At 53.9% G+C, this 20,227-nt stretch overlaps 1 protein-coding gene across 2 annotated transcripts in view; it reads left to right on the top strand.

The window, feature by feature from the left end:
* The window catches only part of ATP11A (ATPase phospholipid transporting 11A), a gene marked incomplete at both ends in the record, with an annotated part of 116,464 nt that extends 99,847 nt beyond the window's left edge, over nucleotides 1-16,617 (top strand). The window contains 9 exons of one of the 2 annotated variants that reach the window (XM_079721922.1): nucleotides 606-708; nucleotides 962-1,107; nucleotides 1,670-1,729; nucleotides 2,193-2,320; nucleotides 4,224-4,359; nucleotides 9,975-10,040; nucleotides 10,704-10,807; nucleotides 12,973-13,138; nucleotides 16,525-16,617. In XM_079721922.1, coding sequence (XP_079578048.1) covers nucleotides 606-708; nucleotides 962-1,107; nucleotides 1,670-1,729; nucleotides 2,193-2,320; nucleotides 4,224-4,359; nucleotides 9,975-10,040; nucleotides 10,704-10,807; nucleotides 12,973-13,138; nucleotides 16,525-16,617 — 1,002 coding nt within the window. Of the gene's footprint in view, nucleotides 1-605; nucleotides 709-961; nucleotides 1,108-1,669; nucleotides 1,730-2,192; nucleotides 2,321-4,223; nucleotides 4,360-9,974; nucleotides 10,041-10,703; nucleotides 10,808-12,972; nucleotides 13,139-14,491; nucleotides 14,570-16,524 lie in introns of those variants that run through there. The other variant, XM_079721923.1, reaches the window with a different exon arrangement.
* Nucleotides 16,618-20,227: the final 3,610 nt, after the last annotated feature.

The raw sequence follows: 20,227 nt of genomic DNA, 5'->3' as shown, positions 1-20,227 counted from the left end.
TTTTTCCTCATCTTTTCAGTCTTACATCATGGAAACTTATACTTAGGCACATAAATAGGAAAAAAAGACTGTAAAGAAACAGACTAAAAATTTGGAAATTATTCATTGCATTGAGTTGTCAGATTTGGTTTTGCACACATGACAAATTTGAAAAGTAAATGAACAGCTTATTTTAAAAAATAGATGCTTGAAACCAGATAGCTTTGAATAGCAGTATCTTCTAACGGAATGCAACGTTCACACTCCCCCCACCCCGTATATTTAAGTTTGTTTCCCCCCACATTTACATAAGGAGCAGAGCAGCCCCTGCAAATGACTTCCTGGATTTCACTCTCCGTCCTGTCTGCCCACCAGCCTGCTCAGCTTATCTTACTACAGTCATTTCTTAGCTGCTTTTGCTGAAGTGTGTTTCGCTTTCGACTTGAAAAAGATTTTATCCTAAGTGGATAAAATAGACTGCATATAATAAATAATTCACTTTAAGCACATAGTTGTTTCATTTTTCCTTGACTAACTTTACATCTTTGTCGTTTCTGCCTAGTTAGTGAATGACCTTTGCACAAATAAACCAGAGACGATAAAATCTGCACTTACTTCTTTTCCAGATTGTTAAATTAATCAAATTTTCAAAAGAGCACCCTATCACTTTAGCGATTGGTGACGGCGCAAATGACGTCAGCATGATCCTAGAGGCCCACGTGGGCATAGGTAAGCCCCTTGGTTCTGCTTCCCTGCACCTCTTGGTAACCCGGGTTTATCACGCAGCTGGACGAGAAAGGACACAGCCAAGGCAGGGCCTTAGAATTTAGACACACGTTCAGGACACTGTCTGTGACACAGAGCATTCGTGACTGGAAATCCGACAGTCACGGTTCAGCCTCACCCCGTTTTGCCTGTGTCCGTGTCCACCTGCGTGGTGTTAAGAAAGGCTTTACTCAGCACGTTTGCTCCCTTCTTGTAGGCATCATTGGGAAAGAAGGTCGCCAGGCTGCAAGGAACAGTGACTATGCGATACCGAAATTTAAGCATTTAAAGAAGATGCTACTCGTTCATGGGCACTTTTACTATATTCGAATATCTGAGCTTGTGCAGTACTTCTTTTATAAGGTAGGAAGGCTTTCCTTTCCCCTCTCACCGTCTCAGAGTGTGTGATCGACGGCTCGTCTGTCCCGATGCCCCGAGGCTACAGGGGTGATTTGTCCATGGATAGAAGGGACTGTCAGAAAGGAGGGGGTGATCGTAGGACCACAGGAGCAAACGCCCCGCTCTCTTCGCACAGTCTCAAAACTGAATGTGGAACCAGGGAGATACGGGCTGTGAAATGCTTGAGGAAGGGCCATTCTTTTATAGTTCCTTGAAGTAGTTTCTTCTTCTTTAATGCGGTTGCATTCTTTCCTGTCTGTACTGACACCGACGTTGCCGCCTCATTTCTCTGCCACAAGTTTCCCTTGAGTCTGTCTGATCTCAGGGTGACCAGCATGGTCCCGTGTGCACTGTGGGAGCCCCTGAGATGAGCAAAGAGTTTTAGAGCCATTGCCCGTCTTGCTGGAGAATGTGGGGCACTTTGCCCAGGTAGAGTGTGTCACGTGGCCAAGCTCTGTGACGGGATAGAAAAGTGACGTCTCTTACAATGTGCCCTTGATTAACAGGCGTGTGACTTGTCTTTCAGAATGTCTGCTTCATTTTCCCTCAGTTTTTATACCAGTTCTTCTGTGGGTTTTCACAACAGGTGAGTTCTGATGCCTGCGGTCGAGCTCACCTGAGCCTTACCCCGCTTCCCCGAATGTGTCTGTGGTGGGCGGAGGGTGGACGGCCGGGCATGCAGGCCAGGTGACCCCCGTTCCGTCACTGATCTGCTTTCATCTAAAGCAACCAGGACCGGGGAAAATCTAATCTTGGAGGTGGTGATCAGAATTGCAAACTTTTATGCAACTTTCTGTTGTTGCAGGTTTGGGATGGCAGGACCGGGTGGGTCCGCTGTGATTTTAATCCAGGCTAGTCGACATCATGACACTTTGAAAAATATCCTTGCCCTCCTGTATCTGTAGAAAAATGGCTCTGTGTACATTTTAGAATGCTCGTGCTTGTGGGCCTTTGTAAATGAAAACTACCTATGCATATTGAAACAAATTATCCGAAAATCTTGTCAAGATGCCCGGGTGCTGTTTTCACGTGGCTTTTCGGTCCTGCAGACCCTGTACGACACTGCCTACCTGACGCTGTACAACATCAGCTTCACCTCCCTCCCCATCCTGCTGTACAGCCTGATGGAGCAGCACGTCGCCATGGACGCGCTCAAGAGAGACCCTGCCCTCTACAGGTACCTCAAGCACACGGCCGCTGTAGACAAGGGGAAGGACCGGGCAGCCCTGCCGCGAATCCAGATAGTACCTGGTTGAAGTACTTAAAAACCAGACGATTCAGTGTCAGCTGACACACTTGCTTCCACAGGAGATTCTTCAAGTAGGAAGCAATGTAATTTAAGTAAATATACTCCAAATTCAGACAGATGATTTACGTTGCGTTTGAAACGTACACATTAGGCCAGTTTGTATTTTACCCTGTTTTTCAATGGTTATGAAAGAACTTGGGGTGAGAGTTTCTGTCCCCTTGTGACCCCAGTGGATTTATGGCCTAAATGATCCTTGCAGGTCCAAATAGGTTCCATTCAGTGAGAAAAGAGAAAAGTTAACATATCTGATCTCAGGGTGCTCTTTTCTGCTAAAAAGTATTTTTAATAACAAGGAAAAGATTTTTCTGCTATCTCAGAACTGCATCCCAGGATCTTTGGCCGATTCAATGTGTCACTGTTTATTGTGGCTTTGTAAATTAAACGTGTTATTTTCAGAACATTTTAGATGCACATGTGGTTGTAAGAAATAGTAGAGAGATTCTGTGAGGTTTTATCCAATTTCCCCAGTGGTGACATCTGACAGACCATCCTGCAGAACCACAGGACAAGGTCACAAGCAGGGCAACAACGTGACATGCCCAGCCGTCTTACTGGTCCTTGTTCGTGTGCACACGTGTACTCACGTGTGTGTGCACTTAATTCTGTGCAGGCTTTTCACGTGTGTGAGTCCTGTGGCCACACAGTCAAGACACCTCACCAGCCCCACGGCCTACATCAGAATCATTAGCCATTAAATGGGGTCTTGAAGTGTTGGGGTCCAAAATAATCCCTGTAGGTGATTAAAAAAGCAAGCTCTGAGTTTGTCACGTGCATTTAATGATACAGGAGTAAGTCTAAGAAAATAGGAGAACACACACCATTTTAGACACACACCCGGAGGGAATCCTGCAGCTTCTCTGTCTTATTGAACTAAACTAACAGGTGTAGGAAGTCCTGTCATGAAATGTGCAGCCTGGTCCAGGAAGCCCGCGGTCTTGTCATTAGTGGATGCCAGCGTGTCCCTGTGTCCTGTGTCTTTACTTTCAGAAGCAGAAGTGTGAGCGCTGGCATCTTTCTTCCTGTAGTGCCATCACAGTCCACTTTTGAGAAATAAAATATTCAAACAGAAATTGTTCAGGAATATCTGTATGTAGTAAAATGCAAAGTCTGGAGAGCATTTTGCTTTTGCTCCCAGGAAGCTCAAACTTAATGTCTGTTGGTCCTTCCCACTGTGTCCGCTGGGGACGTCGCCCCTCACACCTCAGCGTGTTTGCTCCCTTCTTACTGTGCTTTGACCGTGATGGTTTCGGTTACAACAGCTTTGTGCTACAAGCTGTCCCAGGGCCTTTCTGGGACCAGGTGTGGTGTTGAGTGAAGTGACAGGCGGTGTGGCCGGAGGAGCCGCAGAGCATCAAGTGTGGCTCGGGGGCGTGGTCAGTCGTGAGGCCCACCTGGCATCCCACAGGCTCCGTGCATTCAGAGCGTGTGCTGGCCAGTTGACAGGTGGAGATGAGGGCCTGGCCGCAACGTGGACAGGCTGTGAGGGGTGACCCCAGGCGGGAGACCAGGAGCCCTGTGCTCGCGGCCGGGCTTCTCCAGGACCCGCTTTTCGGGGCTTGGCTGAGCGGGTGTCGGTAGGGGCCCCGCCCCCTCCAAGGGCCCTCCTTCTCCCGTCCCTGCTTGTCCCTGCAGCTCTGCCACCTCGGGGCTCTCCGCGAGTCAGGGGCCCCCGGACGAGGACGGCGACCGCAGGGCCGGTGGAAACAGTGGGGGCTGAGTGGGCGCGTGTGCCTGGACGCGATCACAGGTTCCCACCCTTTGCCTCCCCCAGAGACATCGCCAAGAATGCTCTCCTCCGCTGGCGGGTGTTCATTTACTGGACGTTCTTAGGCGTGTTCGATGCTCTGGTGTTTTTCTTCGGTGCTTACTTCATGTTTGAAAACACAAGCGTGACCAGCAACGGACAGGTTAGTACGGAACTGGGTCGTGTCACTGTGGCTCCGGGATTCTTTGGGGATAGAGCTTGAATCCAGCACGATCCCGGGTCAGCGCAGTCTCAGCACAGCCCGTGGGGACCATGTCTGGGTGTCTACCCCCGAGCTGGATGGAAGGGACATGATGGCAGAGTTCTGCCGCCTGTAGGGACACCCTTCCTGAGGGGCTCCAGGCTTTAGTTCTGTAGCTTACTCACCGTTAGCTGTATATCTAGTGGTTCGATTTGATCATTGAGACGTGGCTTATTAAATATGGGAAATAATTCAGTATTTAACCCATTTTAGTGTTTGTTCACGTCCTTAAGTATCTGTTTACTTCGCAACAAGTAGATTTACCGTTTCCTGGTAGACGTTCAGCGCTCTGGTTTTTTGCCTAATTTCTAGGGGTTGTTTTATTTGTATCTTGCTTTTTTCTTTCTGCCATGGCTTCCTTCCCACTCCCAGATAGTGACCACCAACACACACATGGTAAGAAATCTGTGGGTGTGTCCTTTGTGTTTTTGGAGTGCATTATAAATAAAATATTTCTCGAAAATATTTTCCAACGTGACCCCCTCTGTGTGCTCTGTCGGTAGAAATGCTGTTAGCTGCTGCCCCATGTCTGTAGGACTGGGGTCGTCCCAGAGACCTGTGTGTCCACTTGGGTCACTGTTGCTGAGGTGACTCCCTGTATTTCCATGTTGGGGACCACCAGCGGGGTCAGTGATGTTTCTAAGTGGACTTGATCTGTTTGGACTTCCCTTGACCTAAGTAAGTAGGAAGACGCACAAGCATGCGAGGCCGGAGGGGATGCTGCTTTGACCGTGGCCGACCTCCAGCCCCGCCTGCAGAATATCGAGAGGCCCGGGGCCCGGCATCCTGCTTCTGGCCCGATGTCCCAGGGTCCACGTAAAGAGGGGAGCTTGTGAACAGAGGTTTACTGCATGTCCTGTTCGATGGGACACCTCTCTGCCCGTTTGTCCCTCCGCGTGGTTGGCCTGAAGTTCAGAGTCTTGCTGTGTGTTTGCCCATCGATTTGTCTGTTTCTTTTTTCTTGTGACTGAAAGGTGCTGTTATCTCTCATTATAACTTAAACCACTTTTTCCCTAAATGGATTTTGAGGATTTTTCAAAGTCTTATTGCACTTTTCTGAAATCTTTACATTTTTCAAGAATTTACTCTGTCTTAGTTTTAGTAGAATAGTTCCCGGGTGCCACCAGGCCATAAGGTATCAGTAGTTGAGTCAAGCTGTCTTACCGTTTGCTCTTATGCATCTTTAGTGAGATTTCCTTGCGGGCCCAGTTTTAAGTGAGCACCTCACGTGTACCTTAAAGAGCTCAGACTTCGTGTCCCGAGCATCCGTGGTCCCAGGATCCAGGCAGTGAGTCGCTTCTGCAGGCGTCACCCTCGCTCACCGCTGTCGCTCCTTCGGTCGGACAGTTTCACGGTGTTAAAGCCGAACAAATGGAAGTTCAGACAGATAAATACTGTACAAGGTCAGGGAATTAGAGCTCAAACCCAGGGTATGTGTTTTAGACCATATGCAGCTGCTGAACTGCTTGACTCTCACATCATGTGGTGACATGGTTGGCCCTGCTCTGCAAGCCCACGAGAGGGCGGGCGTGAGCAGGGAGGGGACGTGCATCCTGGACACAGGTGCTGGTCGCCCGAGTGGCCCCAGATGCAGGCCTGGGGGGCCTTCCCGGCACGAGGCTGGGCCGCATCTCCTCCTGCCGCTGCTGTGGTCGGAGCTGCAGGCCCGGGTGCCTTGAGGCCCTCCCCGTGAGCCAAGGGCTTCTGCCATTTCCTGTTTCTCTGCTACTCGCTCCTGAGGGCCCCCTGAGCCACCATGGAACCCGGATCCCAGCGTCTAGAGGGGTCTTTTCCATGAGACGGTTACGTACCACCCCTCCCCCACCTGCCACCTCTGTGCCTTTGCTCAGCTGTTATGGGACAAAAGGGTGGGTTAGAATCTGGGACGATGACAGGAAGGGAGCGCGAGGTAGAAAAGACGCCAGTTGGCTGGGGCCCTGTGCTCACGGGCCAGGAGCTCCGAGGCCCGCATGGGAACAGAGTCAGCACAGGCCACGCACATCCTGTCACATGAAAAGCGCCTGAGATGCACGGTGATGTCAGGAAGCAGCGTGCGGGACAGTCGTACCAAGTGAGGTGCTGGACCTGGGCGTTTGTCCACAGCTGTGCCTTGGGTCACTGATGCTCGGGGGACGATAAACAACCTAGAGACGTCGAGGCGTGAGAGCAAGACCAGCACTAGGCAGAGGGGCACCTGCGGGGACCCAGGTAGACCTTTGTCACCAGGAGGACAGGAGCCCCAGGTGGTGGGGAGCCCCCAGGGCCACGCGTGGCAAGTCACCCCGTCGATGGTCTGACTCTAGACCCTCACGGTACCTCGGGGGCTCCGCACAGAGCCTTCTCGCTCTGGATCACTGATTCTTAAATTCTTGTCTGTTTGTCAGGTAAAGGGGTTGCAACACTTACAAAACCAAAAATGATATTGTAGGCTGGTTCAGATAAAGCTGAAAACAAAGCTGTAAGTCAAGGGCAGCCTCAGGTGGCTGGCGATGTCCTTGGTCTTGGGCAGCAGGTGGTTCGGTGATGATCACGGTCATCGCTGTCCCCTTCCTTCCAAGGAGGACGAATGTGTCTTCTTGGTGGGACATTTTAGCTGCCCTGTTCTAGTGATGGTCGGGAGGTGACCCCTAAAGCCCTAAATCATTCTGTACGCACGTTCATGGATCTACTGAGAACAATTGAATCATTGATAACTTTTGAAAAAGAGAAATTCACTTGTGGAGCATTTTCTGCACAGACATCAAAAGCTGTATTATTTCTCAAGTGAGAATATAAGACAATGATTACTTTATTGTTGAACTGCGGGATATTCCTAGGTGAACGCTTGAAAGTTTGGGGCGCGTTGTAATAGAAGCCAGTAGACGTCTAGAGAGCTGGAACGTGAGCGGTCCCCAGCGGGCTGAGGACGAGAACACCAGCCACTCAGCAGAGGTTCCCAGTCAGCACATGAAGCGAATGTAGTAGCTGTTCCTGTGACTGCGATCTTGAGAAAACAGAAGACATGTTTGTCATGGAATATTTTTACACGCAAAAATTAAGCTGGTCTAGGTTTTAGAGCTTCTATGAGCAGTAAGATTTCCTACAGGATAGTCCTGAGGACGAGGAGAGAGGGCGGAGTGGGAGAAGGAATTAAACTCGGACCTGGTGGGGCGGGGGTGGTTGGAGACCGCCTACTGCATCCTCCTGTCCTCTGAGCGAGGCCCCGAAGTTCACGACGTTCTCCGCGGAGACACGTGTTACTTTAGGAAATCAGCCCTGGGACTTCCCGGGGGCTGGGGAACTGATATCACTGGGGAAAAAGGCCGTCCCTCAGGACACCCCTTTGAGAGAGGGAATTGGAGCCCCAGTGAATCACCCCCAAAGTCCATAGAAATAATGGTCAACGAATTCAATAATACACTGACTATCAGCTTGACCTGAGGGCTCCCTTAAATAAGGAACCCCAGAGGAGCTTACGGCGGCGTTACCGTGATCACCTCCCAGTGAGCTGCGATAGCTGGCAGAGGGCACAGGTGAAGGCGGGCAGGTGTGCAGCCTTGCCCAGGTCCCAACCCAAATGCCCGAATCTGATTCAAGGTACTTGTGCTTTACTGCTGTTCACCTGTAAAAATCACACCCTGTGCTTTGCTGGGCTGGGCGTGGATCCCACATCCACCAGAATCTACCGAATCCTAGGAATCTCAGCAGTGCCTTGGGAAGCACCGTCCTACCCCTCTCGGGAAGAGATGAGAAGCCATTTGAGTGATTGAAACTTTGTCCCCGATGCGATGCTGCTGGAGATGCCCTGTCACTCTGCCACTCGTACTCCACACCCACATTTGCTGTTATGTAACAGTTTTGTAAAAGATCTCTGAATCCCCGCCAGGCAGGGGTGGCAAACACAAGAGCTGTGAGGGCTCCTGCCCGCCCAGCTGAGCTGACGGTGCCCGTGGGATTCAGAGCCGCCCCCTCCCCGTACCTTCACCTTTTGCTTTTGGCTAAAACCGGTAGCTTCCAATGAAAAGGAAGCGGGCGCTGCGTCCTCCTGCACCTGCTGGCCACTGCCGAGCTGCAACCCACCTCAGAGGTAAAACTTCCTGCCCCCGACATTAAGCATTGAAGAGAGAGCCCTGTTTTTGAGGGTTTCCCAGCCTGGGCACTGTTGCCGATGAGGCCAGGAGTTCGTGGTTGTCGGGCTGCCCCGGTGCAGTTAGCAGACCCCTGGCCTCTGCCTGCTGGATGCCAGTAGCCCCCCCTCCCCCGAAATGTCCCCAGACACTGCAGGTGTCCCCCACCTCGGGGACAGAATCACCTCCAGGGAGGGCCACTGTGGCTGTGGATCTGAGCCCAGTTTTATCACGCTGATGAAGCGAAGAATAAAGTGATGAGGGTCCTTAAGTCTGTTTCCTACAAGAGTCCTGACGCTTTGGTTTTTCTCCTAGAATTCTGCACGTAGGTTCTTGCCTCGGTAAACACCTCACAAGGCCTGCAGCCCACACGCTCGCCTGAAGTGAGTCGCGTGTAGGGATGTCTCTGGTTGAAAACTAACCATACGGGAAAGCAGTCTTTATTCCAGCTTGTAATGCTCTGTGACATAAAGCCTTGTTTTCTCTTAAAGAAGAACTGGGCGCGTTTTCTGAGAGGCCCAGCTCGCAGAATCCAACAAACCAGAAACGGGTCGGCTCTTAGGCGGTGTCAAAATCTCAGGGAAAATAACTCTTGTAAAATAACATGTCCAAGAGGCTGGTTTGTCCCCAGGAGGAAGCCTCCGAAGTGGCTGGTGTTTCCTTTCGCTTGTGTCTGTGTCTGTGGGTGAGAAACGTGTTGTCTCCTGGTCGGACGTGTGTGCTCCCCGCTGGCCGGGCCCACATCCCGCCGGGGCCTCGTCCGGGGGCCGCTGCGTGTCCGAGGTTCTGGCCGTGGACCTGCCCCGGGCCCTCGTGCAGCTCTGTCGTGTCTCGCCTCCTCCGTTTCCGTGACTCCCACGGGGCCCCATCCCGGTGACGCCGCCCGCAGGGGACAAGGCTGGTGCTCTCACCAATCCCAGGACGATGCCAGCAGTGGTTTGCCTTCCGAGCCGACAGGTGTTTGAGCTGAAAAGAAACTAGACACGCGCTCTACCGAGCGTGGGCTGGGCCCCCGGGTAAAGGTCTCGTCCGCAGGAAACACGAGTGGGGAGAGCGGGCTCGGCCCCCTGCCGACCGCGACTCTAGCTCTCGGGCGCGTCCTGCTCTGGTTTGTGAGCAGGGCCACCGTTTGCGGGAGCAGCGAGGGGGTGACACCGGGGGCGGCTGTGCAGGAAGGACGGGGCGCCCAGCGGGAACCACCACCCGCCCCGGCGAGGCTGCGGGATCCGGGGCCAGTGAGCCGGGCTCGCCGGCCTCCCTCTCACGTTGTGGCGACATCGCGGGGTCTCCGCGTCTCTGGGGCTGGAAGTGTCAGGCGGGGCCGTGGGAGGTGCTCTCTGCCCCTCGTGCGGGGTGCGCAGGAGGAGAATCCGTACTAGTGGGAGACGACGTGGACTCTTGTCTCCACAGATGTTTGGGAACTGGACCTTCGGGACGCTGGTGTTCACGGTGATGGTGTTTACGGTCACCCTGAAGGTACATCCCCTGACCTGACGTGCTTGCTCCGGGCACAGTCAGCCCTGCTAGTGAGTTGTGACCCTGACCCTGACCCTGCCGGGGTCTTCTCCCCCGCCACCAACTCGGCCCTGGCCCCGAGGGGCAAAGGTCAGAATTGCACAGAAGGTGAGGGAGGGAAGGAGCCTGTTCTGTATGAAGGGATGGGGATTGGACTTCTTTTAAATGGCGATCGGCCCCACCCCTCGTATAAGCAAAATCCATCTTAATTGGAACAAATTAATGTACTGTGGAAAATTTAGCTCTTTTTCAAGTCAAGTCGGATTCTTCCTGGAATATCATTATGAAGGTCCCAAATCCTACCAACCTGAGTCTTGGAAAATCCCAAAGCAATGTCCTGGGTAGATCTATAACCAGCGCCTTGAGCCGTCGCCCGAGTCGCCCTGTGGGAGCATCTCCCCGGGATCCGGGCAGAGTTACTGGCAATGTTGAGACTCGGAGGCCGTGGGGAACCCTTTCTCCCCATTGGAACCTAAAGTGTGTTTTTCCCAAACAGGTCTATGTAGGCATTTTGGCTACAATTAAGGTGGTTTCCATTATTTTCTGGCTTCCTTCCTCAGCTGTCAGGGCTCACGGGGCCACGCCCAGGCGACACCACCATCAGTCACCTTTTCCCTCTTTCAGCTGGCGCTGGACACACACTACTGGACTTGGATAAACCACTTTGTGATCTGGGGGTCACTGCTGTTCTACGTCGTCTTCTCCCTCCTCTGGGGAGGAATTATCTGGTATGGAGTTGATAATTATAGAACCATCATTATGTTACTGGTCCTGCAGTGTCTTTCCTAGAGGGCTGACAACTCATTATCCATATGACCTCGTTCCTGTGTGCGGGAGGGGCATGGCGCCAGGGCTAGGGGGCCCGCAGGGGACGAGGTGGGTGTGGTCCCTGCTCCTTTCCGCCAGGTTCTCAGTGAGGGAGACACGCTGCATCATACATATGACAAGGGAAGAGCAGACCAGACGCTACAGCAAGGGACCTATTTCGGATCAGAGGTTGGGGAAGGCCTCTGCAAAAAAGCTTATTTAAACGGAAACCTGGGAGAAAGGCACTGTCATCGTCATGGTGGGTGCGCCAGGGGAGCTGGCCCTGGGCCGAGGCAGTCGGACCCCAGACAGAGCCCTTCCTAAGGAAGGGAGCCCCACGTGCAAACACCTTGGGGCAGGGCCCGGCAGCGGAAGGAAGGTCCAGCCTGTCGGCCACATAGGACCTTGACCCCAGCCTGCCGCCGTCGAGGATTTCATGCAGAGGAGCATCAGAGTCAGACTGCACGTTTAGGAAGGTCACCGCGGCTGCTGTGTTGAAAGTGAACTTGGGAGTGGAACACAAACAAGACAAGCAGTCTAGAGACCATTGCAGTACCGTGGTCAGTCCTGACGAGGGCAGCAAGTGGCTGCATTGGGCATCTGCCACAAGCCTGCCTTTGCCAGCGCTGTTCCGTCTGCCCAGACGTCCTTTCTAACTAGCCTGCCTGGTGAGCTCCTATTCGTCTTTCGAAACCCGGCGGCCCATCAGCCTCATCCACTCTTCCCTCGAGTCACCTCCCAGGCGGGCATTTCCACCTGGTCCCCCAAGCAGTCGTTCCTTCCCCTGTCACAGCGCATGCCGGATTTACCTGCAATTCTCCCGTTTACGTTTCCACCTCCCCCGTAAGATGGAGAATTTCCTGAGCAGGGCTGGGACTTGGGGGAAGCGAGTGAGGCCCGGGACCACAACCTGGCCGAACGGGAGGCCAGAAGCAGTGTCCCCTCCACCTGGCGTCCCCCCTGCTGACCTCAGCTCCCGGGAGGGGCAGGTGGCCCCAGAAATGGGGGAGTGGCTCCCCGGTCCATCAGGTCCCCACGTGGAGGTTGCTGAGCTGACATGCACCCAATGACCCGCTCTGTTGCTGACCCCCCAGTGGCGAGAGCCGTGCGTTGCACATTCTTGGAGACCAGGAAATCCAGGAAGACCAGACCAGCTTTTGGTGGGTTTCCAGCAGCCCTGCCCCAGGCCAAAGATCCATGCGGTTCTAGCGAGCTCTCCAGAGCGGCTTTGTAAATGGGAGGCTCCCCCGAAAACTCCCCGGCCAGCTCCTGGGCCTTGGGGCTTCGGAGCCGTGAAGCTGTGTGACTCAAGTTTAGCATCATCACTGCCCCTTTCCAGAGGCTTTTGTGATTCACCTGGCAGGAGAGTCATTTCATTCTCTGTATTTTTATGGAAATTAAAAATATTATGGCAAAATTTTTTTTTTTTTTTTTTTTTTTGGTACGCGGGCCTCTCACTGCTGTGGCCTCTCCCATTGTGGAGCACAGGCTCCGGACGCGCAGGCTCGGCGGCCATGGCTCACAGGCCCAGCCGCTCCGTGGCACGTGGGATCTTCCTGGACCGGGGCACGAACCCGTGTCCCCTGCATCGGCAGGCGGACTCTCAACCACTGCGCCACCAGGGAAGTCCCTATGGCATATTTTTTTAAGTATTTAATCGTTCTGCTGACACGTGCAGATATGAATGCATGAAGATATGCATGCTTGCATATCTCCTCCATATTAATAGCTATTGCGCAGATATGATTCTCAGGTACAAAAAAAAATCACCTACTTCATCTTTTAAAATCTTTCCCGCTATTCTGAAACTGAACTTCGGGGACTTATTTTCCCCTTTGGGAAGACTTCATAGAATTCCTCTCCTTTTCCCATGGGTTAACATGCAGCGTTACAGGGAAAGGTCACACCCCAGTGTTTCTGTCATCAGTTCCAGCAGGCAGGCTAGGTGGCTTGTCCAGTGACTGTCGTGACCAAAGTGAAAACTGCCAGAACAAATGGGCTCTTCGTGCAAGTAGAGAAAACAGACCAGGATTTCGGTGTTTCTCCTGCCATCGTGTTATGTTTCTTCTTCCCCTCGACGCTGCAGGCCATTCCTCAGTTATCAAAGGATGTACTATGTGTTCATACACATGCTGTCCAGCGGCCCCGCCTGGCTGGCCATCGTCCTGCTCGTCGCCGTCAGCCTCCTTCCCGACGTCCTCAAGAAAGTGCTGTGCAGGCAGCTGTGGCCCAGCGCCACCGAGAGAGTCCAGGTACTGCCCCGCACGCCGTGGGGACTGTCCTTAGAAAGGGGAGCGGGAAAGGTTTGGGTTTGGAAGTGCGGTCAGTCCACCGTTACTAACGAATTCCATGATGACACGTGGTTTTACACCTGAACCTAGATGACCAGTGGTTAGACTTGAGCGGCTACTCCCTGAACTAAGAAAAAGATTAAGAGAAAAAGGTGAAGCCAATACAAAAGGCAAATTGTTTTGTGTACATTTAAAAAAGTTTTTCCAACTAATCATTACCTTGAAGGTAAAATTGCATTATTTTTAGGGATGGTGAATTTGGCTCAAACTTTAGCATTTATTTTGGGAAATTCTGGTTATGAGTAGGTAGGGCTGTTGTTTTCCACACTCCCAAACAGAAGCCAGCAAGCTGAATTCTGGATTCAGGAAAGATGAGCGATACGAAGGATGCCCGGACTGGCATCAGACACAGAGGTGGTACTCAGAGCTTCCCAAGAGCACGCTGGCCCTCCCCGGAGTTCTTGGGGAGGGGGTGTCCCCCGTCCCCTTACCCCTGTGACTCCCCGCTCCCCGCTCACCCCTGTGACTTGCCCTTGGAGGTGCAGGCCTCAGGAGGAGGAGGAAGGATGCTAGTGAGAGGGCAGAGGCCACAGCAGGGCCCGATGCTGCAGGATGCTCGTCTCACCTGTAGCAAGGTGCTTGTGCAGTGAAGGGGGCGGGGCATGCAGGTGGGGAGGGACAGGAGGGAGGGTGACAACAGGAGAGGGCAAGTGGCACGTCCTGGGGCTGAGTCACTCTGGGAAGCTCGGGGGCCCCGTGGTCTCAGTCCCCAAGTGCTGTTGGCCGGCTTTGGGGTGGAAAGCAGGTGGACCTCCGGGGCCTGGAGCCGCAGTCACGGCACTTGCCCCTGCTCCCCTCCCAGCAGGTGACGGGTCGGGTGGGCAAGCCTTCAGATCCCTGGTGCTGGTTTTAAGTGCTGAGCGCAGTGCCCCAGCTCTGGGGATTCTGCTGGGTTTGTAAAGTCGGTGCCCAGACGAAACGCACGGGGGGTTAGTGCAGGTCCACGTCTGACAACTTCATTCCGAGTTGCTCACAGTTGTCCGGGGCTGGACGTAGGCGGGACACAGACGGGAGCGCGAGGGGAGGGATTCTGCCCGCCTGGGCTGGGCTGGGCCGCGGGGGCCGGTGTGGCCTGGTTTCCAGGGGCTGCAGGGACGTCCAGAGGCTGCCGCCGTCTCACCGGACTCACCGCCTTTTCTTGTCTCTTCCCTTCTTCGTTCCTTTCGTCTTCCGGCCTCTTTGCCCAAATAACCACCTTGTTTAACGATGTGCATGGCCTCCTGACCTCTGACCTCTGACCTCTGGGACCGGCAGACTAGGAACCAGTGCCTTTCTGTCGAGCAGCCCACCGTCTTTATGCTTTCTCAGACTTCCAGCAGTCTGACTTTCTAACGGAACAAGGTGACGCTTTTCTGTCTTTTTGCATGTTTGGGACTTAGTCGCAGGACCGCACAGGGCTGACGGTTAAGCTCGGAGCCGCGCTCACAGTCCCGCCCCGGGCAGCACTGGGCCACTGGCGTCGGGGATGCAGGGTGCCGGGCTCCTGTCGTCCGCGCCACTGACCGGTGCCTGTACGTGTCCCTGGGGAGCGTCAGAGCCCTTCTGTGCAGGCGGCTGCCGCGAGGCTGGTCCTGGTCCCCGCACGGAGCAGTGGGGCCGCTCCTGAGTCCCAGAGCCCGCTCTGCAGGTGGCACTGAGGGTGTCTGGAGAGGCCAGACTCAGGCCGTGCCACCGGGCTGCAGACAAAGCCAGGACAGATGTGTTTGGGGTCAACTTTTTTACCAAAGTCCCTCTTAACTTTTTTAAAAAGTCTGATCATTTTTAGAAAAAGGCGCTGACCTTGCCGTAAAGGGCCGTAGCGCCTCTCTCTCGGGCACATAGAGCCATTCACACAGTTTTCTGTGGCTGCCGCCCAGGATCGAAGGCGTTTCATCCAGAGCCAAGGCTTCAGGGACACAGCGTATCTGTTTTCAGTTGTTTGTGTACCTGATGCCTCGTTTCTGTGTGCTCCGAATCAGGCACACTTTGAAGATCTGTGTTTGGTGTTACTGCTTTACTAAGACAGCTTGCTTAATGGGAAAATGCCTAAAGCAAAAGAAAAAAGGCTTTTTCTTCTTTTAATAACTGTTCATATGTTATACAGCTTTAGCACTGTTTTTTAACTAGCAGGATGGTACATTTTTTAAGTTCAAGTAATTATTGGCGATCGAAATTTTTTTAATCTGATGCCATCAGAATTTGTTAGAATAAGTTACATCATTTCATCTTGCTGTTCACACACTTGAAAACATTCAGGATGAAATTGTTAGGAACATTTTAATAAGTCACAGGAGGTGCTTATGAGATTGGTTAAATCATGCCAACTCCAGGCTAAAATTAAATTCCTCTGACTATTGATGGAGTTCATTTAGAGTTGATTTGCAGAAGCCAGACTCTGGCCGCTTGGAGAAGGGCCCCGAGCTCTGTGTGTCCGTAGCCGCGGCCGTGACACCAGGGTGCCTGGAGCCTGCACTCTGGGCACACACAGGGTCAATGTGTTGTTGCTGGGGAACCGTCCAATTTCTGCAAAACTTGGGAGGAACAAATACCTGACTAGCTCTTTTGGGGGACGTACTGCGTTTGAGATGGATGGCTTTTTCTTTTCACCTGTCCTATTAAAGCGAAAAACATGGCAAGCACCGTGTGTGTACACAGGTAGGTCATTTATATATACGTGTGCATTTCTGGTTTCTACGTCCATTTGCACATACAGTCGTGTGCGTTTCCACCCCTGCAAAGAGCAGCCACCCCAGCGCTTGTCTGCTTCACCCCCTCCTCGCCAGAGAACATTCTGCAGCTCAAACTTGTGATTCTTCGACTCCTACAATTCTCTTCTTCCTTGTTACTGAGAAACTCATACAGTTTGAGTAGAAGATTTCAGTGTTCAGATGCCTGTGGCCCCGCTGACCTGAGGCCCTGTGACTCCTTGGACCTCCCAGATTCTGGTCTCAGGCCGGGACTCCTCTGTTTGACCAGAGACGGGGCCGAGGGACGGGGTCGGGCAGGCACACAGAGAGGGACAGGCAGGTGGACAGAGAGGGATAGAGGGACGGGCAGATGGACAGAGGACAGAGGGACAGGCACACAGAGAGGGACACAGGGACAGGCACACAGAGAAGGACACAGGGACACAGGGACAGGCAGAGAGCTCCTCCCTTGGGGCCGGGTGCCCTCTTGGGGAGCCCAGCCGTGCCAGGGTGGTCTCGGGGAGCGGGCAAGGCCGTTAGCCAATGCCCCACTCTGGGCAGCAGCCTCCCCAGTGGCCCGGCCTCCCCTCCGCGGGCTCAGTGTCTGTCCTCGCCTTGCAGAGGAGCTCGAGCCGCCGAGCCCCGGCCGACGCCGCGCCGAGCCCTGACCGGCCTCTCCTGATGGACCCCGAGCCGCGGCCGAGGCGCGAGTAGCTGGCGGATAGGTAACGCCGCCCGCGGGCAGCCCGGTGTGCTGTGCTCTTGCTGACTGCGCGGTCTTCCTCCAAAGTTTTGCGTGCTGTGCTGTGTCTGTTAGGTTCGTGGTCACAAAGAAAGGCTTTTACACACGTGGGTTCCATCCCAGGTAAGTGGCCCGCCCAAGAGGCCGGCCGCGTGGGCTGCGTGCCGTGCACACGCACGCACACGCCTGCACACCTGTGCAGCGCACACTCTGGGCGGACGTCGCCCCACACGTGTCCGGTGTTCGGTGTCCAGAGCACAGTTCATTCATTCTCGTCCGTGGTGGTGGGAATGGCTTCACCTGAAAGGTCCATCAGGAAAGACCACCTTTCGAAGTAAAAACGGGGATCTGGAGTGAGCGGCCCGAGCCTTGGCCGGGGCAGGTGTCCAGCAGCACCTTCAGTGTCCAGAGCAGGCGTCTCCCGCCCGGCTGCCCCTCCCCTCCCTGACCGTTCGATCCGAATGCACGCGTGGGCCGGGGAGATGCCTCTGGGGGCGCTGGGTAGGGCGAGGTCAGCGTCCCCATTACAGAAACCGCAGCCGGCCCGGGCCCAGGGAGGGGCTTCGTGTTTTCACGCGTGTCTTATGCGGGACGGTGGGCCTGAGAAGGGGACACGATCGCAGCCGGGACGGTCCACGTGCCTCCTCCGTGTCTGGTCCAGCTGTGTTCGGGGGAGCCCAGGCCGGGGCAGCGAGGGCGGCGGCCACGTCGGGGCGTCGGGTCAGATGACGGGTGCTCGATGGGCTTCTCGCGGGGGTCCCGGCACTGACTCTGTCCTTTCTGTTCCCGACAGACCGCGTGCTTGGTGTCAGGACCACCTCTCGGGAGTCACCCCCTTGCCTCTCTGTAGACCCCAGCCCTGGGCAGCGCTCTGGGAGGGCGGGGGGCTCCAGGCCCCCTCCTGCTCAGCCTCTCCCACCCGCCGCGTCCCCACCCGGCTACAGACCCTGCTCCCGTGGCCCGAGGGGAGACCGGATGCACGGATCACGGGTCCAGCCGCGAAGAGCCGTACGGTGAAGGGGACAGGACAGGCGTCTCCAGGCGGCGACCAGGCAGGACGCACGCGAGCCCTCGGTGCGCCCCGTGGGAGCAGGAGGACGGCTGCGGGGGATCGCGGTCCCCGCCCCGGGTGAGGCCGCCCCGCGACCTCCTGGGAAGCACAGCTGAGCCTTGCAGGCGGGGTGGGGTCTGGCTCCTCCTCCCGGGCCCCAGAACCTCTGCTTTCGGAACCAGCCCACGGACACCTCAGGACTGGCACCCCTCCCTCCCGTCCGTCCGCTGCTGGCGCCGGGACCTGCGGTAGCGAGGCTGACCGTGGACGTGTCTGGTCCCACGTCCCTTCCTCCGCGGGGCTGGGGCCTGTGTGCTTCGGCACCGCCTTCTGCCTCCCCCCAGCTGCCTCTGCGAAGAGGGGAACCTGTCCAGTAAAGCTTCCGGCACAGGTTCCGGGCGATTCATCTTCCCGCTCCGAGGATGCGGCTCACCGGGGTGCCCTTGCTGCGAAATGCCCGTTTTGGGGGTTGAGGGGAAGGGTGGGGTCTGGGTGCCCGAGGCCGGCCTCTGGTTGTGGGGCTCAGGCCCCCATTAAGAGTGGTCAGTCTCCCAGGCGGTGTTGTCCCCCAGATCTCTGTCAGGCCCACAGGTCTGACAAGGTGGCCTGGGCGACCTGAAAAGCAATATCGCTGCCCTCGCCGCCACCGCGCTGGCTCCGACCAAACCCTGCTCTGCCGGGGGTCCAATCCGTGTCTCCTTGAGGGGGTGAACCGTCAGAAGGCAGCTGTGCTGTAAACTCCCTGTGAATTTCCTGTACCAGTATCTTATTTCTAGAAATAACCCGTTCGACATAGCCTTAATAGTCCGTAAAGAAGACATTTCAGTTTGAGATTCAGAGGGTAAAACCAGTGGCTTTTTAGGAAAGGGTCACCCAGAAGCTAAACATTGCCCCCGCTGGATGCATGGGTGGTATATAGGGATGTTGGGAGTGAACACTGAGTCTACTTCCGAGATGCTCGACGTTAGGGGTTTCGGGAAGTTCAAATTTCAGTTTGATTGTATAATGTCCACCTATAAACTATTTGTTTAAACGAGGGGATGAGTTAACAGCAAGAACAAGGGTACACAGGTAGTCGGGGTGAAGCAGGTGAAGTATAAACATACCAAAGACTAGGATGATGGACGTGGGGCTTCCAGTGAGACGGGGATGGGAGGGCGTGTCTGTCCGAGGGTCCTCCAGCCTCCACCCCGCCCTCTGTCACTCACGCTCCATGTCCAGGGTGTGGTCCACGCTAGACCCTGCAAACAATGGTGTGTGCATTTTTACAGTCGTTTTTAAGAACCTAAAATGGGTATAAATGTAATACATGTGGGGGACAGATTCTCTGTACGTTTAGTTAACAAATTGTTTGTAATGTATTTTTTTAGAAATCTTAAAATTCCCTTTGCACTGAAGTATTTTCATAGCTGTTTTATTTGTTAATGTATCATATCTAATTTTTAAAGTACGTTTTTAAAGCTTTTATTTTTTAAGTTGATGACATTTTGGCCACTTTATATTTGAATTCTGATGAACATTTTGGCGGAATGTCTCAATATCTGATGAATGTGAATTTTCAGATTTGATTTTATTCTCTACACCTGTTTATTTTTGGTGTTTCTGGCGGTAGTGAGTAGCTAAAAGGCATATTTAGAGTATGATAATTTGCTATGCTCTTTCTTCACAGTTCATTGCCATTTCCTCTGCTTCTTATTTGGTTTTTCATTTCTATCCTTCAGCCTTAAAATAGAAGCTTCTTGACGGTTCTGTGTCCTCTTTTTGCTTGTATTGAGATGGTTACCATTTACCTCGGATAAGTCAAGTCTCCTTATGAAAGTTACTGACCTTTACATGCTCCAAAAAGTCTTTTTAAAATTGTTTGGGAAATTATTAAGTGACTGTGCCTGATAATTTGAAATAGGTGAGGGGCATGAGATCAAAAGTAAAGTCAAAGGAGGGACGGAAGAACCCACCGAAGTGACATTGCAGACCAGACAGTGAGGTTCCCACCTGACAGTGGGCAGTACTTACTTGCCTTACACTAACCTTAAAACAAGTAATTTAAGCATTTTCCTTAGTTTCGAAAATCTTACAGCTGTACGTTAATCACTTATTGACATTTCCCCCGTTGGTCCAGATGTCTGGTTCCTGACCCACACGCCATCCCCCAAAGCAAGCTGTCTGTAGGCCGTGTTGCTCCGGCCACCTCCCTGCTCCTGCTTTCAGCTCCCGGCCCCCCGAGGCCGCAGGTGCACACACATCCCACGTCCTAAGGGGACCCTGCGGGGGGCCTCTGAGCCCCACCCTCAGGACAGGTGGCTGCCAGCAGCCCTCGGACCCTCCCAGCTGCAGCATCCCTGTGTCCGGAGCTGGGAGTAAAGACCCTCTCTTGACAACTCCTGTTAGAATCCAAATCAGCCCATTCCTGTGCCCTTGATTCCGGGGGGTGAACACAGACCAAATGACCCGCGCCTCCCTCCCCCGAGGGGGGCCATGGCCCCGTGAGACCCACTGGTGGCAGTGCCGGGCCGCGGGAGGAGCCCAGGAAC

The sequence above is a fragment of the Hyperoodon ampullatus genome (genome assembly GCF_949752795.1).
Source record: "Hyperoodon ampullatus genome assembly, chromosome: 16".
In the NCBI taxonomy this organism is placed as follows: Eukaryota; Metazoa; Chordata; class Mammalia; order Artiodactyla; family Ziphiidae; genus Hyperoodon; species Hyperoodon ampullatus.
Note: the sequence above shows the minus strand (reverse complement) of the source record. Positions and strands in the feature narration are given on the sequence as shown.